The following is a 17144-nucleotide window of genomic DNA, read 5'->3' on the forward strand; positions in this document are numbered from 1 at the left end:
CACAGTCCAAAGGTGTACCGGTTGGTAGGTTAATTGTCCCATGGTTACTGGATTGCTGGGTGGCATGGCTTGAAGGACCTGAAGGGCCTATTCCACATTGCATCAGAATAAATAAATAAAAATTATTGGCCACTATTCACTAGTCACCATTTTCTAGTAGACGCCAGCAGGTTTTTGTGCACATCAAATATGATTCAACGGGTTCACATCAGACCTCTGCCATTGACAGTAACAACATTCACCCTTTTACAATCCAGCTGGAAAAAAAACGGTGAAATAACCAGGGCAGGGATGCATCTTGGAAGCACGTTCCTTAAGAACTCTTTCTTCACTGAAGAAAAGGAGAAACTGAACAAGTTGAGTTTTGCTGCTTCATTATTTAATGGATTCACAACTGTGATTTGCCACAGCATTGCAATTCGATGTATTTCACAATTCAAACAAATACAATTCACACTTTTAAACCATTACGCAATCCTCTGACCTTGCAATAGTTGGAACGCTGATGCACGGCTTTCCCCAGAATCACTGTTATACCGCGTGTACAACACCCTTAAGACTATGAATCTTTGAGATGCAAGTTTAAGGAAAATGTACATTTTAAGTGGAGACATGAAGGAACACAAGAAAGTGGGCACACAATTCTGGGATAAGCCAGAGTGCAACAATTTTAACAGCTAGTCTTTGCACACTTAGTCTCAAAGCTCAGGGTGGAAGTGATCTAACCATGTACCATTCCTATGCCACCATAAAAAACATACCCGGAAAATTGTTTACCTTCATATTTAAGGTCTAATTTCCTGGTTTACAGAATAACGCACAACACCAACATCAGGAAGGAAGGGCTGGCTTATTGCCTGGTGTGCACAGGCACCAAGGCAGAGGATCAAAGGTCAGGTCCTGATGAGCCAGTCTTTAAACTTCCATTAAATAAAGTGCCAAAAGAAAAGTACAAACGACGTATAATGCACTAGGCAGGCAATATGCAGACATAAATCTTGGCGGTGCCCTTCAAAATGTACTCTTAACTTGCATTGTCAAGTATGAGTGTGTGGTGACATAATACACTTTTATTCAATAAAGATTTACTCCAGTTTGGCCAAAGCTTTACTTGCTGTTTTGGTTCCTACTCTGCCCATCCCACCTGCCTGGGTGCCTGCTGCGGAATCACCTCCAGTCATTTGGGAGCTTGCTCTTATGTCCCATCAAAGCATCCGGCTTCGTTTGTGACTGGGTGGCTCGGTGATAACATCGGTACACTGGGCTGGAGCCCTCTTTCTTGAGCTCTCCAAGTGCCGGGCCATCTCTTCAGCAATAAAGCTATTTAGGTCCATGTCCTGCAGGCTGTTGCGCCTACGTGCTGAGGCAGAATTGCTGCCTGTATGTGATGGGGACTCAGGTGGTCCTGAGCGCATGCTGACGTTGGCCATGGCCCCACTGAGGCCTACAGGAGAAGAGCAAGAGCAAACAGAAAGGGTTAATGTCAGCAACGGTATCTCCCTCTGCACACCATTAGCTAATCAGTGTGTCCTTCCACAGCACCCAGCCAGGCGACCTCATAGCAGGCATTGCTGAGAAGAGCAAGCCAAGGAAAAAGGAGTAGGAACAGATTTCCCAGCAGTTTAAATTGGACAAATCACAAATGAGCAGGTGAGGCATAGAGTGGGTTTAGTGTCAATGAGTGAAAACATAAGCATGGATACACAGGGCCATAACGCCTGTTTCTGTGCTATACAACTACATGACTCTATTTATGGAGGCAGTGATTTAGCCTTCATTAGGGGTAACATATAACAGTGGGCAGCCCATCTGTCTCAAAGAATTGCAGCTAGTTAAACCACAGATGCTTCGGTTTTAATTTTAATTTCCTGAGTTTAGAGCAGTTTCCATCGGGTTGCAAAATGGCAGATGCAGCTCCTTTATTCAAAAAAGGAACACACAATCAAACTAGACAGCTTAGAACATAGAACATTATAAAACAGGCCCTCTGGCCCACGATGATGTGCTGATACTTTAACCTACTCTAAGATCAACCTAACTCTTTCCCTCCCCACATAGCCCTCAATTTTTCAATCATCCATTTGCCTATTTACTGCCGGCTGGCAGTGTAGTGCCATCAGCACCAGACTTTGAGGTGAACGGTCCCGAGTCTGAATCTGAACAGCTCCTTACACGCTTTCCATCTGTGCTGGGTTGAGCATCGAGCTAGCGACCAACCCGTATAAAAAACAAATGCTACAGAAATGGCAAAAATGCTGCCCGATGTGCCAAGGCACGATAAAGGAACAACGTGCCTTTTTAAGAGTTGGTTAAAAGTCTCTAGTGTATCTGCTCTAATACCACCCCTGCCATATCCATACAACCACCACTCTGTGTAAAAACCCGACATTTGCAGAAAGAAATTGTCAAAAATGTTTATTGTAGCAAAATATTTTGAAAAATTCAAACTAATCTAAAGTCAGTGGTTTGAGAAAGGGGAATCATATTTGATCAAATCATTGTAATTCATGGAGGATATGAGAGCATGTAGAGGAGATTCTGTACTTTGATTTCAAGGTGGCAGTTGATAAAGTGATAATTCAAAGGTAACTGCAGTAGATAAAAGCTGATGATGTGGCTGTACTGTACTTTTCCAAGATTGCATGGAAAAGTACAGTCTATTGGTCTATTACTGATTGACAATATGTTATGAATGGTTTGCCACAGGAATCAGCGGTGAGAATCTCACCACTCAGGGATCCAAATAGTCCTTCAATTCACCTCCACACCACATAACTTTTTTAGAATTGATTAAATATCTTGGAGAAAAAGATACAAAAAACAGACACAGAGTAAGTTTTATGGATGGTAAAGAGATATAGAGATGTAAGTGGGCAAAGATCTGGAAACCATGCGTGTGACCCTAACTCTAACCCATCTGACCTTATCCATTTGGTAGGTAAACCAAATGAGATGTCAACTAAATGGGAATATGGGTGCCCCACGGTATGATTCAGACAAGCTGAATCAGCAGATTCAGCAGGTCACTAGGAAAACATTATCACTGACTGGCAAAAGGCCTGGAGGCTTTAGCCAAAGTTTAAAAAAAGGGAGTTCTTATTAAAGATTGCAAGACCAAATTTCTCTCTGAGGTTTGAAACTTTACATTTCACTCTCACAAATGATGTTGGAAATACAAGCTTTGAAAAGTAGTTATATACATTCATTCTTAATAAAACGAAGGTGAGAGTTTACTGAATGTTGGCAATAAGATCTACCAGGATTTTATTAAATGGTCAAATCCTGCTCTGTTTACATTCTAAGAAGAGGCATTATTTACTTTTTATTTTATTTAGAGATACAACAAAGTAACAAGCTCTTCCAGCCCAACAAACCTGCATCGCCAATTACACCCAGATGACCAATCAACCTACTAACCCATACAATTTTGGAATGTGGGAGGAAACTGGGGAACCCAAAGGAAATCAACATAGTCACAGACAGACCATTCAAAATCTTAGACAGCTGTGGAATTGAACTCAGATTGCTGGCACTTAAAGCGTTATCCGAACTGCTATGTTACTGTGCTGTCCCAAATATTGAAAATTATAGGGATGGGAAGTATTGTTAGGAGGAGAGATCCTATTGAAGTAGAGACAGGCAAACATAAAGTATTTGAAACTTTAAATGAAGAGAGAATTAGCAAGGTATTAGAGTTGGGGAGGAAGTACACTAAAAAACTGAGGATGATGAAGATCTGGAGATTAGGTGAGTGGGGACTCACCAAATCCCCAGACTCCTCGACCTTTACCATAGTCTTCATGGAACATAAAACATAGAAGACTGCAGCAAAGGAACAGGCCATTCAGCCCATAATGTTGTGTCAAACCAGCTAATAAGCAAATGAAAAACACCCAAACACTAATCCCTCCAACCTACACCACTTCCATATCCCTTCAACTTCCTTACATCCATGTGCCTATCCAAACATCCTTAAAAGCCCCTAATGTATTGCCTCTACCACCATACCAGGCATCCAAAATTCTGAGTAAAAAAATTCACCCACATCCCTCTTGAACCTAATGTCTCTCACCTCCAATGCATGCCCCCTGGTATTAGACATTTCAGCCCTGGGGTACCAGATACTCTATGTCTCTATCAATCTTGTAAACCTCAATCAGATCTTCCCTCAGCCTCTGATGCTCCAGAGAAAACAACCCACGTTTATTCAACCTCTTGTGATAGCACATGTCCTCTAAACCATTCTGGTAAACTTCTTCTGCACCCTTTCCAAAATTTCAACATCCTTCCTATAGTGGGATACCTACATGCTCCAGATGTGACCTAACCAGAGTTTTATAAATTGCAACATAACCTTCTGACTTTCAAACTCAATGCCTCAAATGTTTTGACAGGGATAGGAGCATATGGTGTGGGAAAGTATTTAACTGGGGGAGGGCGAATTATGTTATCAGGCAGGAACTTCAGAGTGTAAATTTGAAAACAGATGTACTCAAGGAAATGCACAACTATGGAAACGTGGAGATTGTTTAGGGAGTACTTGCATGGTGTTCTGAATAGATTTGTCACACTGAGGCAGGGAAATATTTGGCTTAAGGACCCATGGTTTAGAAGAAATGTGCAACATCTAATCAAGATTAAGAAAGGAGCATACATAAGGTTTAGGAAGAAAGTATCAGACAGGGTTCTTGAGATTTACAAGGTAACCAGGAAGGAGCTTAAGAATGGACTTAGAAAGTTAGAAGGGGACATGATAAAACCGTAGTGAATAGGATTAAGAAAAACTCCAAGGTGTTCAGAGTAGAATCAATCATGGATAAAAGAGGAAACATGTACTACAGCACCAGGTTGAGGAACAGTTATGACACTTCAATCATCAAGCTCTTGAACAAGGGATAACTTCACTGAACTGTTTCCACAACCTATGGAGTCACTTTCAAGGACTGGTAGGCGAGGACTTTCTATTGATTCTATTGTTTTTTTGGATTTACTGTGTATACCCACAAGAAAGCAAATCGCAGGACTGTATATGGTGACATATATGTACGTACTTTATTAATAAATTTACTTTGGTGTTGGAGGAGATAGACGAGGTATTTAATGAACACTTTGTTTCAGTATTCACCAGTGGGAGGGACCAATCAGGGATAAAAGAGAAAACGTGCAACACCACCAAGTTCAGGAATAATCATTACCCTTCAATATCAGGCTCTACAACAGGATGATCTGGCAAAATGTGCCGACATTAAGAAAGAGGATTTGCTAGAACTTTTGTAAAACATTAGGATAGCTAAGTCCCCAGTGCCACACCAGAGAGAGCGAGGTAATGAAAGGATGCGAGGGAAGATATTGCTGTGCCTTTGGCCATGATCTTTGCATTCTCATTAGCCACAGGAATTGTACCAGAAGATTGTAGGGTGGCCAATGACAGAAACTTGACTGCATAGAGCTAGAACTAGGTTGCCCTCCCAAGGCAGAGGATGGCAACAGATGGACATATTCTGTCTGGAGAATATTGACCAGTGGTGTTCCACAGGGATCTATTCTGGAGCCCCTGTTCTTCATGATTTTCATAAATGACTTGGATGAAGAAGTGGAAAGGTGTGTTAGTAAATATGAAAATGATACAAAGGTTGGTAGTGTTGAGATAGTAGATTACAACATGTCATTGACAGGATGCAAAGCTGGGCTAAGAAGTGGCAGATGGAGTTCAACATGGGGAGGTGCCCAGTGATTCACTTTGGAAGGTCGAATTTGAAGGTAGAATACAGGGTTAATGGCATGATTCTTAGCAGTATGGAGGAACAGAAGGATCTTGGGGATCAACATCCATAGATTCCTCCAAATAGTTATGTAACTTGGGAGTGGTTAAGAAGGCATATAAGTGTGCTGGCCTTCATTATTTGGGGGGCTGATTTCAAGATCCTTAAGATAATTTTGCAGTTCTATGAAATACGGGTTAGATCACACTTCGAATATTATTTTCAGTTCTGGTCACCTCATTACAGGAAGGATGTGGATGGTTTAGAGAGGGTGTAGAGGAGATTTACCAAGATGTTGACTGGATTAGAGATCATGTCATATGAAGATGGGTTCTAGAGCTATTCCCTTTGGAGCGAATGAGGATGAGCAGTGACTTAGAGGTCTACGTTGCTAAAAGGCTTACAAAGAATGGACATCCAGGCTTGTTCAAAGGTGTTAATACCAGATGGCATAACTTTAAGGTGTATGGATGAAAATATAGGGGGAAGATATCACAGGTAGTTTTTTTTTACAAAGTAAGTGATAAGTATATGGAACGAGCTTCTAGGTTGGTGGTAGAGGCAGGGATATTAGACACAGTTAAGAGACCCTTAAGATAGGAACATGAATGAAAGAGAAATGGAGGGCTATGTGGGAGGGAAGGGTTAGATTGATCTTTAGAGTATATAAAAGGGACAACACGTTATGGGTTGAAGGGCATATAGTGTGTTGTATTGTTCTATGCTCATTAGGAATATCATTGAAAACTGTTCTGAATGCTCAAGCAAGGATGTTTGTGGTGTTGGAGGAAAGCAATGGTACAGTGGAGCGAGGCAGTGACGTAAGGACACATTCCTCAGTAAACCAAATTAAAACAGAACTGTCCAAGACCCAAGTTATTCACTCAGTCTTCAAAAGGATCTAACTGTCAGTGGTACACTGAGTCAGTCAACTGGAAAGGTTGCTGAAAATCTTTCATTTACCATGCACTGCAATAGCATCAGTAAATGCCTGCAAGTCACTCTCAGCAGTCCTGCCGGAATCCTCCTGCACTCCCAGTCCTGCAGAAGGAATGTTTAGCCGCGGAGTCAGTCTGCTGCTTCTTGAAGGTGGTGATTTTCTGCACAAGAAGCTGAGCAAGTCCTCGCGATGGATGATGTGTCTCCTCTTTTTTGCCCAGGCCAACATTTCCTTATTTCGCCTTTGATAACCTCCCTGCACACCCAAATCCAAGCTTGTTCTGTACATTTCAAGCCCATCTGAGGGAGAAAAGCTTAATGTTAAATCATGCAGAGTTTGAACATTTCATCCCCTTTCCTATCCAGTTCTCACCTTCATACGCACCTCAGAATCTTCCCTTCCTGATCCCCTCAGTCTGTCTCAGATCAATTAGCTCCAAGCATTCATTACAGACCCACAGAACACCTCCCCACCATCCACTGATGATAAATGCCTCATGTATAGACTGCATTCTAATCCCCTTGCTTCTCCATCTTTCTTGGCTTCACTCCCATGATGAGAATCATGTAATGCAGTAAATGTACCCAGCTTTGGCTGCTCATGCAAATTTTATTGAGCTAGACTTAAGAAAAATAGTGAGCAATTACAAGGCTTCTCTCAGTCCTCTGAGATGTCTGGAACCATTTATGGAACAAGAGAGCTATGCTAAAGTAGCGGTTAGTACAATGCTATTACAACTCAGGGCATCAGAGTTCAATTCTGACAACGTCTGTAAGCTTGTATGTTTCTTTCCTTATGCATGAGGTTTCCTCCCACAGTCCAAAGATGAATCAGTTCGTAGGTTAATTTGTCATTAAATCAGTGGGTTGCTGGGCAGCGTGGCTGGAAGGACCTATTCTCCACTCTAACTAAATAAATAAAGGAGTGGGATATCCCCTCCAAGCTGCTGAAGGGTGAGGGAACAGCCACAATGAGTGGACACACTAACCTTTGTACAGGCAGGTGACAGAGGTAGCCGCAGCCTGAAATGGTTTCCACAGACTCTGGATGCCCAGCGGCTGCTCGCACACTCGCTCTAGAAGCAGAAGTTGCAATGAAAGTGTTGACATTCTACAGCACGTGGTTTAAGCAAGCCCCCACCCTGATCCAAATGTGCGAAACCCAGCCCTCATCCTCCATTCCTCACCCACAAACTAATTACAGAGTAACCTTCACTTTAGGATTGGTAACGCCACAGGTCCCACCTACAAGAACTCCAGAAACTGCTTCTACCCCTCATCTCAACTCCCTGCCTTCCAGACAGGCAGATGGACAGAGGTTGCTCTTTTGGTAAAATAAGAAACCAAATCCTCAGCAAGAAATGACACAGGATCAGATATAAAAGCATTGTTGCTAGAGTTAAGAAACTGCAGAGGCATTTGAATCGGGAGGAAGTTACAGCCTGTGATTCAGCTGGGGTCTCAGAGAATTCGACCGTTGTAGGTAGGATTTAAGCCCACCTGGTCAATACCTGTGGAGGAGGGGGAACTGCGCAGGCGCGAGTGACGTCAGCGTCAAGCGCGCACTTTAAAAGGCAGGACTTCTTTTCAGAGCGGGCAGCGGAGTCCGTGGGAGCAGAGTCCTGGGCTTTGGCTAAGGGGGCTTCGGCGTAAGGGGTCTTCGGTAAGCTTGTGTGATTGCTCACTGAGGGGAAGAAGGTAAGGTCGCTAGGTGCTTTTTAGACTTATTCTATCAATCCAGTTCAGGTATGGGGGAGACAGTCAGAGCAGTGGTGTGCTCCGTATGCAGTATGTGGGAGGTCAGGGTCAACACAGTTGTCCTTAATGACCACACCTGCAAAAGGTGCGTCCAGCTGCAGCTCCTATCAGACCGAGTTAGGGAGTTGGAGCGGGAGCTGGATGAACTACGGATCATTCGGGAGGCAGAGGCAGAGATAGATAGGAGTTATCAGGAGGCAGTCACACCAAAAATCCAAGAAGTAGGCAGATGGGTGACGGTCCAGAGAGGCAGAGGGAGCAGGCAGAGAGAGCAGAGCACCCCTGCGACCATTCCCATTAACAATAAGTATACGGTACTGGATACTGTTGATGGGGATGACCTACCAGGAATGAGTTGTAGTGGTCCTGCCTCTGGCACAGAGGTTGAACCCTCAACTAGGAAGGGGAGGAGGGAAGAGAGCGATAGTTTTAGGGGATTCTATAGTCAGGGGGGCAGATAGGAGATTTTGTGGGGCAGATCAGGAGTCTCGGATGGTATGTTGCCTCCCTGGTGCCAGGGTCCAGGACATCTCAGATCGGGTGCAGGCTATTCTTGAGAACGAGGGCATGAACCCAGATGTAGTGGTCCATGTAGGGATCAACGATGTAGGTAAGGTGAGTGAGGGGGTCCTGCTTAGAGAGTTCAGGGAGTTAGGAGTGAAGCTGAAAGGCAGGACCTCCAGGGTGACAATCTCGGGATTGCTGCCTGTGCCACGTGCGAGTGAGGCAAAGAATAGAATGATTATGCACATTAATACGAGGCTGAGAGCATGGTGCAGGAAGGAAGGGTTCAGGTTTTTGGATAATTGGTCTTTGTTCCAGGGACATTGGGATCTGTTTCGAAGGGACGGTCTACATCTGAACTGGAGGGGTACTAACATTCTTGCAGGAATGTTTGCCAGTGCCGCTCGGGGGGGTTTAAACTAGATGTGCAGGGGGCAGGGATCCAGAATACGAGAGAAGATGATATGATGAAGGATAAGGGACAGGTGGGGAATACACGTCTCCCAAATATTAATTGTGTAAAGGAGAAAGGTGAGACAGAACATGTGTTGGAAAAGTTACATGTACAGAGCGTTGGTCAGAAGGAGCATGGGGTTAAATGTGTAGAAGGTTTGGGTGATCTTGAGAAGGTCATCAAAATTCAAGGTGCAATTAGCCCGATGGAAGTTCAAGAAGCTGGGTTAGGTACAATAGACAGTGTTTTAAGCAAAGAGAGGAGGAATGGGCTAAGAATTCTATACTTGAATGCGCGTAGTGTCAGAAATAAGACAGATGAGCTTGAAGCTCAGATGAAAATGGGGAACTACGATATTGTTGGGATAACAGAGACATGGCTGTAAGGGGATCAGGCCTGGGAATTGAGTGTACCAGGGTATACGTGCTATCGTAGAGACAGAAATATGGGAAGAGGGGGTGGGGTGGCCCGGTTGGTGAGGAATGAGATTCAGTCCTTAACAAGGGGTGACTTAGGAACAGGGGAAGTAGAGTCTGTGTGGATTGAGCTGAGGAACAGTAAGGGTAAAAAAACCCTAATGGGTGTTGTGTACAGGCCCCCAAACAGTAGCGTGGATATTGGGTACAAGTTGATTAGGGAGTTAACATTGGCATGTGCTAAAGGTAATGCAGTCGTTATGGGAGATTTCAACACGCAGGTGAACTGGGAGAATCAGGTAGGAGCTGGACCCCAGGATAGGGAGTTTGTGGAGTGTCTAAGGGATGTATTTTTGGAACAGCTTGTGCTTGAGCCAACCAGGAACGAGGCTATTTTGGACTTGGTGATGTGTAATGAACAGGAATTGATAAGTGATCTTGAAGTAAAGGAGCCATTAGGTAGTGATCATAACATGATAAGTTTTTATCTACAATTTGAGAGGGATAAGGGCAGATCAGAGGTGTCAGTGTTGCAATTAAATAAAGGAGACTACAGAGCCATGAGGGAAGAGCTGGCCAAAGTTAAATGGGCGGATGCCCTGGCAGGAAAGACAGTGGATCAGCAGTAGCAGATACTCTTGGGGATAATACAAAAGATGCAAAAGCAGTTCATTCCAATGAGAAGGAAGGATTCAAAGAGGGGAAAGGGGCCACAGTGGTTGACAAAGGAAGTCAGAGATTGTATAGCATTAAAGAAAAAGAAGTATGACAGGGCTAAGATGAGTGGGAATACAGATGATTGGGAAAGTTTTAAGGAACAGCAGATCTTAACTAAAAAAGCAATATGGAGAGAAAAAATCAGGTATGAGCTCAGTCTAGCCAGGAATATAAAAGGGGATAGCAAAAGCTTTTTTAGCTATGTGAAGAGAAAGAAGATAGTTAAGAACAATGTTGGCCCCTTGAAGAATGAATTGGGAGAAATTGTTATGGGAAACAGGGAAATGGCAACAGAATTTAATGCATAGTTTAGATCTGTCTTCACCAGGGAGGACACAAGCAATCTCCCAGATGTATGGATGGGCCAGGGTCATAAGATATCAGAGGAATTGAGAGAGATTGACATTAGGAAAGAAACTGTGATGAGTAGACTGATAGGACTGAAGGATAATAAATCCCCGGGTCCAGATGGTCTGCATCCGAGGGTTCTAAAAGAAGTGGCTCAGGAAATTGCGGATGCATTGGTAATCATTTTCCAATGTTCCTTAGATTCAGGATCAGTTCTTGATGATTGGAGAGTGGCTAATGTTATCCCACTTTTCAAGAAGGGAAGGAAGGAGAAAACGGAGAACTATCACCCTGTTAGCCTAACGTCAGTCGTGGGGAAGATGCTTGAGTCCATTATTAAGGACGAAATAGTGGCATATCTTGATGGCAGTAATAGGATTAGGCCGAGCCAGCATGGATTTACTAAGGGCAAATCATGCTTGACTAATCTGTTGGAGTTTTTTGAGGGTGTAACAAGGATGTTAGACGGGGGTAAGCCAGTGGATGTTGTGTACCTAGATTTTCAGAAGGCATTCGATAAGGTGCCACATAGGAGATTGGTGAGTAAAATCAGAGCTCATGGCATTGGGGGCAGGGTTTCAACATGGATAGAAAACTGGTTGGCAGATAGAAAGCAAAGGGTAGCAGTGAATGGGTGTTTCTCGGACTGGCTGGAGGTGGGATACCACAGGGCTCTGTATTGGGACCACAGCTCTTTACGATTTATGTCAAAGATTTAGATGAGGGCATAGAAAACTATATCAGCAAGTTTGCTGACGATACTAAACTGGGTGGCAGTGTGACATGCGAAGAGGATGTTAAGAGAATACAGGGAGACTTGGATAGGCTGGGTGAGTGGGCAGATATTTGGCAGATGTCATTCAATGTGAATAAATGTGAAGTTATCCACTTTGGAAGCAGGAACAAGAGGGCAGAGAATTGTCTGAATGGTGTAGAGTTAGGTAAGGGAGAAATGCAAAGAGACCTAGGAGTCCTAGTTCATCAGTCAATGAAGGTGAATGAGCAAGTGCAACAGGCAGTGAAGAGGGCAAATGGAATGTTGGCCTTTATTACAAGGGGAATTAAGTACAAGAGCAAGGATGTCCTTTTGCATTTGTACAGGGCCCTGGTGAGACCACACCTGGAATATTGTGTACAGTTTTGGTCTCCAGGTTTGAGGAAGGACATTCTGGCAATTGAGGAAGTGCAGCGTAGATTCACTAGGTTGATTCCTGGGATGGCAGGGCTGTCTTACACAGAGAGATTGGAGAGATTGGGCTTGCACACACTGGAATTGAGGAGATTGAGAGGGGATCTGATTGAAATGTTTAAGATAATTAAAGGATTTGATAGGATTGAGGCAGGAAATATGTTCCAGATGTTGGGAGAGTCCAGTACCAGAGGGCATGGATTGAGAATAAGAGGTCAGTTATTTAAAACAGAGTTGAGGAAAAACTTCTTCTCCCAGAGAGTTGTGGAAGTGTGGAATGCACTGCCTCGGAAGACGGTGGAGGCCAATTCTCTGGATGCTTTCAAGAAGGAGCTAGATAGATATCTGATGGATAGGGGAAACAAGGGATATGTGGAAAAGGCAGGGACTGGGTATTGATAGAGAATGATCAGCCATGATCTCAGAATGGCGGTGCAGACTCGAGGAGCCGAATGGTCTACTTCTACACCTATTGTCTATTGTCTATGACAGATTCCCCCTCACCACTTTACAAAGGTAGAGCGTTCCTATGAAACCTTTCTTAAGCTGAAATGGCGTAAAGCAAAGAAGCATTAATTTATATGGGAATAATTTTCGTAAAAGCGAAAATGCTCTTTGTGATGTGAAAACAGGTTACTAATGTAGGTCTTTAGCAAAAGCGAAGTGGCATAAAGCAAACATTCGTAAAGCGGGGGACACCTGTATATGGTGGCCTCCAAGTAGTAGTCAGGTTTTGGATACAAATTACAAGATGAAAAGGCACATAATTGAGGGAGTATTATAATGGTCATGGGGGACTTCAGCATGCAGACAAATTAGGAAAATTAGTTTTGTGTTGGACTTTAAGAGAAGGAATTAGTAGGATGCCTATGTCTGGCTTTTTAGAGCAACTTATGGTTGAGTCTACTAGGATAAAGGCAATCCTGGATTTAGTGTTGTACAATGAATGAGATTTGATTTGGTACCTCGAGCAGGCAGTGACCATAATATAATAGTATAAGAGAGGGAAATTAATACTGAGATATCAATTATTACAGTAAGTAATGGTAACTACAGTGGTATGAGGGAAGAGCTAGCCAAAGTTCATTGGAAGAGGTTGTTACAAGAATCACCCCTTGTAATAATGATTAGTGAGGCACAGAGAATCTGTAGTTACCGACAAGTAACTTATTGTTTCAACTAAAAGCACGTGGATTCACAAACTGTCTGTGTGCACTCTACTGGAATTGCCTGACAATCAACTGGAATTGCCTGACATCAACAATCAATGAAGAGAAAAGGATATTAACCCGGAAAGGAGTCTACGCTGGTCAGGAATACCTCGTGGTCCCGATCTCCACGTGTCCGCGGGGTCCTCCTTATCCACGATGGGTGGTCTCTGGCTGCTGGAGAGTTATCGTCCCTTCGTATTTGGAACTCCTGAGTCTTATACAGTTCCTCACCAATTGAACCATTGGATCTCCACCCCATTGGCTCAGGGTCACCTGACCTACCCGGGTCACCTTCTTACCGGTCATTGTACAGGGCTACAGCCAACATTGTTCCATGGCTCTGCCCACCCCAGCCTTGTGTGTTTGTGTCTTTACACTCTGACTGGTCCAAACCATAGATGAGGCTCTATGGGGCACTGGTGAGATCCCATTTGGAATACTGTGTGCAGTTTTGGGTCCCCTATCTTAGAAAGGATGTGCTGATGTTGGAGAGCGTTCAGAGAAGATTCACGAGGATGATTCCTGGAATGCAGGAACTAACATATGAGGAGCGTTTGTTGGCTCTTGGATTGTATTCATTAGAGTATAGAGGAATGAGAGGGGATCTCATAGAAACATTTCGTATGTTGAAGGGGTTGGACAGAGTAGATGTGGAAAGGCTGTTTCCCTTGGTGGGTGAGTCCAGGACAAGAGGTCACAGTCTTAGAATTAGAGGGTACCCATTTAAAACAGAGATGAGGCTAAACTTTTTTAGCCAGAGAGTTGTGGATTTATGGAATTCATTGCCACATACAGCTGTGGAGGCCCAATCATTGAGGGTGTTTAAGAAAGAGATTGATAGATATCTAATTAGTCAGGGTTATCAAGGGACATGGGGAAAAAGCCAGAAATTGGAACAAGATGGGAGAGTAGTTTAGCTCATGGTGGAGTGGCGAAGCAGACTCGACGGGCTGATTGGCCTACTTCTCCTTTGTGTTGTGATCTTGTGAACCAGTTAAATGAGGCAACCCAGACAGAGTCTAACGAGATTACCGATTGCAGGTCTGGCATTTTACATAACAAGAACCTACTCCTCTGAGAATGGTCGCAGTATATTGCTCTGATTAGATTGTCCCAGAACAAGGATCAGCTCAGAGTCCATGCCCTTTACATAACAGATGGCTATTTGTTTCAGATTCTGATTCAGTTTATTGTCATTTAGAAACCACAAACACAATGCAGTTTAAAAATGAGACAACGTTCCTCCAGAATGTTATCACTAAAACACATGACAAAACAGGCTACACCAGAAAATCCACAAAATGTTTGCTAATCCCCAATCCAGAGTCCGGAGAGGCTGCTGCATATTAATATTGTGCTACCATCTTAGCGCGTTCCCCAGAACGGAGCTCCAATCCCACCAGACAAACAAGACCAAAATCTAAAGCTACAAGACCTGCACAAAACAGTGCAAATAGCATAATTGATAAAAAAAAACAGACCATGGGCTCAGTAAAAATAGTCCAAAGATGTTAAAAGACTGTAAGTTTGAACAGAAACCACCAGTTTCCAGACGTCCTCAGGGTCCCCAACTGACTCGCCATCCCACACCGGCGGCAGAAGGGAATACCCCCGCTATGGACTTCCACGACACTGCCCGACTCAGCCTCACAGACGCAGCACATGCTGAAAGCGACCTGACCCACAGCAGACTCCGAGTCTGTCGAACCTCCGACCATCCCCTCTGGCACAGCTTCTCCAAGCACCATCCTCTGCCGAGCGTATTAAGACGGCCCCGCCAACAGCCATCGGCAACTCGACCCCGAGGACTGGGAGTCTGTTCTTCCCAGCGGAGACCCGGACCTCACAGCAGCAGCGGCAACGAAGAAGGTCTTCCTGGAGATTTTCAGATGTTCCTCTGTGCTCCCACGTCCGGTTTTCATCTGATTATGATTGCGCAGCTTCACAAATAACAGATAATCAGCTCTGGAGTGGCCGCTGCAAGCTGCGTCGCGCTGCCACTTTGTTTAAGAATGGTCTCAGGTTGTGTCCACATTCAGTTGCTCTGATTAGATTATCCAGAGCAAGAAACTGTTCAGAGTCCACAAAATGGGGGAAACAAAGTAACTTGTCTGCTTCCCCTGACCTTGATCAGACTGCAGTTTCTTCTGGCCAACATCTCCCTCCTCTTGATGCAAAGATATTTGTCTTAGGATCATTATCCTCCTCTCATTCAGTTGGCTGCCCATAGGACTGCCATGGAACCCAGCAGCTGTGCAACACTTATACTTTATAAAAAATATTAACATTTACTATCTAAATTCACCAACTTTATACTGACAATTGTCTCTGCTGTTTCATGAAAGCATTGTAGCAATACAATTATCAGGGTACATAAAATTAGCATTACAGCAGCATGTGATACTATTTTTACCCATGGATGTATTTGAATATTTCTCCCCAATTCCAAAATTTACTCCTAAAGCCTGGGTCACTCAATAGTTCATTTGCCTTACCAGTGTGAGTTTTAATTAGTTTAGTGTGTTTAGTCTATTGATGGATTGCTGTATCTCCCTTGCCTCCTCCACAACACATATCCAGTCTGCGGTTGAGTGAGAAATTGATGGCAACAATTCATTAACAATATAGTCCTGCAGATACTCATTTGTGTTAATCAGACTGCAGTTTCCTCCGGCCATTGGCTGATCAACGACAGGGAAGCAGACAAGTTACTTTGTTTCCCCCACTTTGTGGAACCTGAACACTTTCTTGCTCTTGGATAATCTAATCAGAGCAATTGAATGTGGACACAGGAAGCTTCAGGTAATGATCTGCTAAACCTGAGACCATTCTCAAACAAATAGCTATTTGTTATGTAAAGGGCATGGACTGTGAACTGATCCTTGTTCTGGGACAATCTAATCAGAGCAATGTACCTGCAACCATTCTCAGGCTAAGTCCACACTAGACCAGATAATTTTGAAAATACCAGTTTCACGTAAAAACGATAGGCTTCCACACTATGTGTTTTTAACATATCTCTGTCCACATTGAAACGGAGATTTCAGCGAATCTCCTCCTACTGCGCATGCGCAGGACACATCTACTGAAAACAAGTGACATGTTTGGTGTCGAATCTCGCCATGAAAGTGCGTGTTTGTGTAGTTACAGACTAGAAAAACTTAAAATGACAGACAGCTATTGGCACTCACACAGGAGAACTTAAAAGTATATAAAAAAACAAATACTGGAGCGTACAGAGGCAACCGACAGGGAGTTCATGGACAGATTGGCCCGGCTGACGACGAACATTGAAAAACTGACCAACTCTGTTGCATTAGTAAAGCATCTTGTTAAATGTATAAAACATGTCTGCATCAGTGTTATCTTGAATTTACATACAATGTTACATTAGGCTGTTACACATCTATTGTCAGAGAAGTACTTGCATAAATAGGTAAAACCACCTTCATATAAGCAAGGACAGAAAACAGGGCAAAGTGAATATACTTATTTATTCAGTAAGTTATGGGTCAAAGTTTTTGGTGAGTACATTTCTAACTCTTCTGGCGTCAGTCTCGTTGCCATTTGTTCTGAAATTGTTAGGTTGTGTTCAAGAAAACAATGAAATGGCGCACTGCCGTCCGACAGCGTTTTCAGATTTCTCCAGTTACCTGTAACCCTAACCCCAAATTACACACTTTGAAGAGCGTTTCTGAAAAGCTCTGGTTTTGGGGGACGAAAACGCCGTTTTAGTGTGGACGGAGGGTAAAAATGAAGAGAAAAAGCTTTGGTTATGGATTTATCCAGCATAGTGTGGATGTAGCCTCAGAGGAGTAGGTTCTTGTTGTGTAAAATGCCAGACCT

The 17144-nt window shown here is 43.5% G+C and overlaps 1 protein-coding gene across 3 annotated transcripts in view; it reads right to left on the reverse strand.

Moving 5' to 3' along the window:
- Positions 1–341: 341 nt before the first annotated feature.
- The window catches only part of LOC132380268 (HUWE1-associated protein modifying stress responses-like), a 30322-nt gene continuing 13519 nt past the window's right edge, over positions 342–17144 (reverse strand). The window contains exons 2-4 of one of the 3 annotated variants that reach the window (XM_059949023.1): positions 7691–7777; positions 6726–7001; positions 342–1444 (exon numbers count right to left, since the gene is read on the reverse strand). In XM_059949023.1, coding sequence (XP_059805006.1) covers positions 1206–1444; positions 6726–7001; positions 7691–7777 — 602 coding nt within the window. In that variant the 3' untranslated portion in view covers positions 342–1205. Of the gene's footprint in view, positions 1918–6725; positions 7002–7690; positions 7778–17144 lie in introns of all 3 variants that reach the window. The other 2 variants (XM_059949025.1, XM_059949024.1) reach the window with 2 other exon arrangements.

Source organism: Hypanus sabinus, chromosome 23 (genome assembly GCF_030144855.1).
Source record: "Hypanus sabinus isolate sHypSab1 chromosome 23, sHypSab1.hap1, whole genome shotgun sequence".
Taxonomy (NCBI): Eukaryota; Metazoa; Chordata; class Chondrichthyes; order Myliobatiformes; family Dasyatidae; genus Hypanus; species Hypanus sabinus.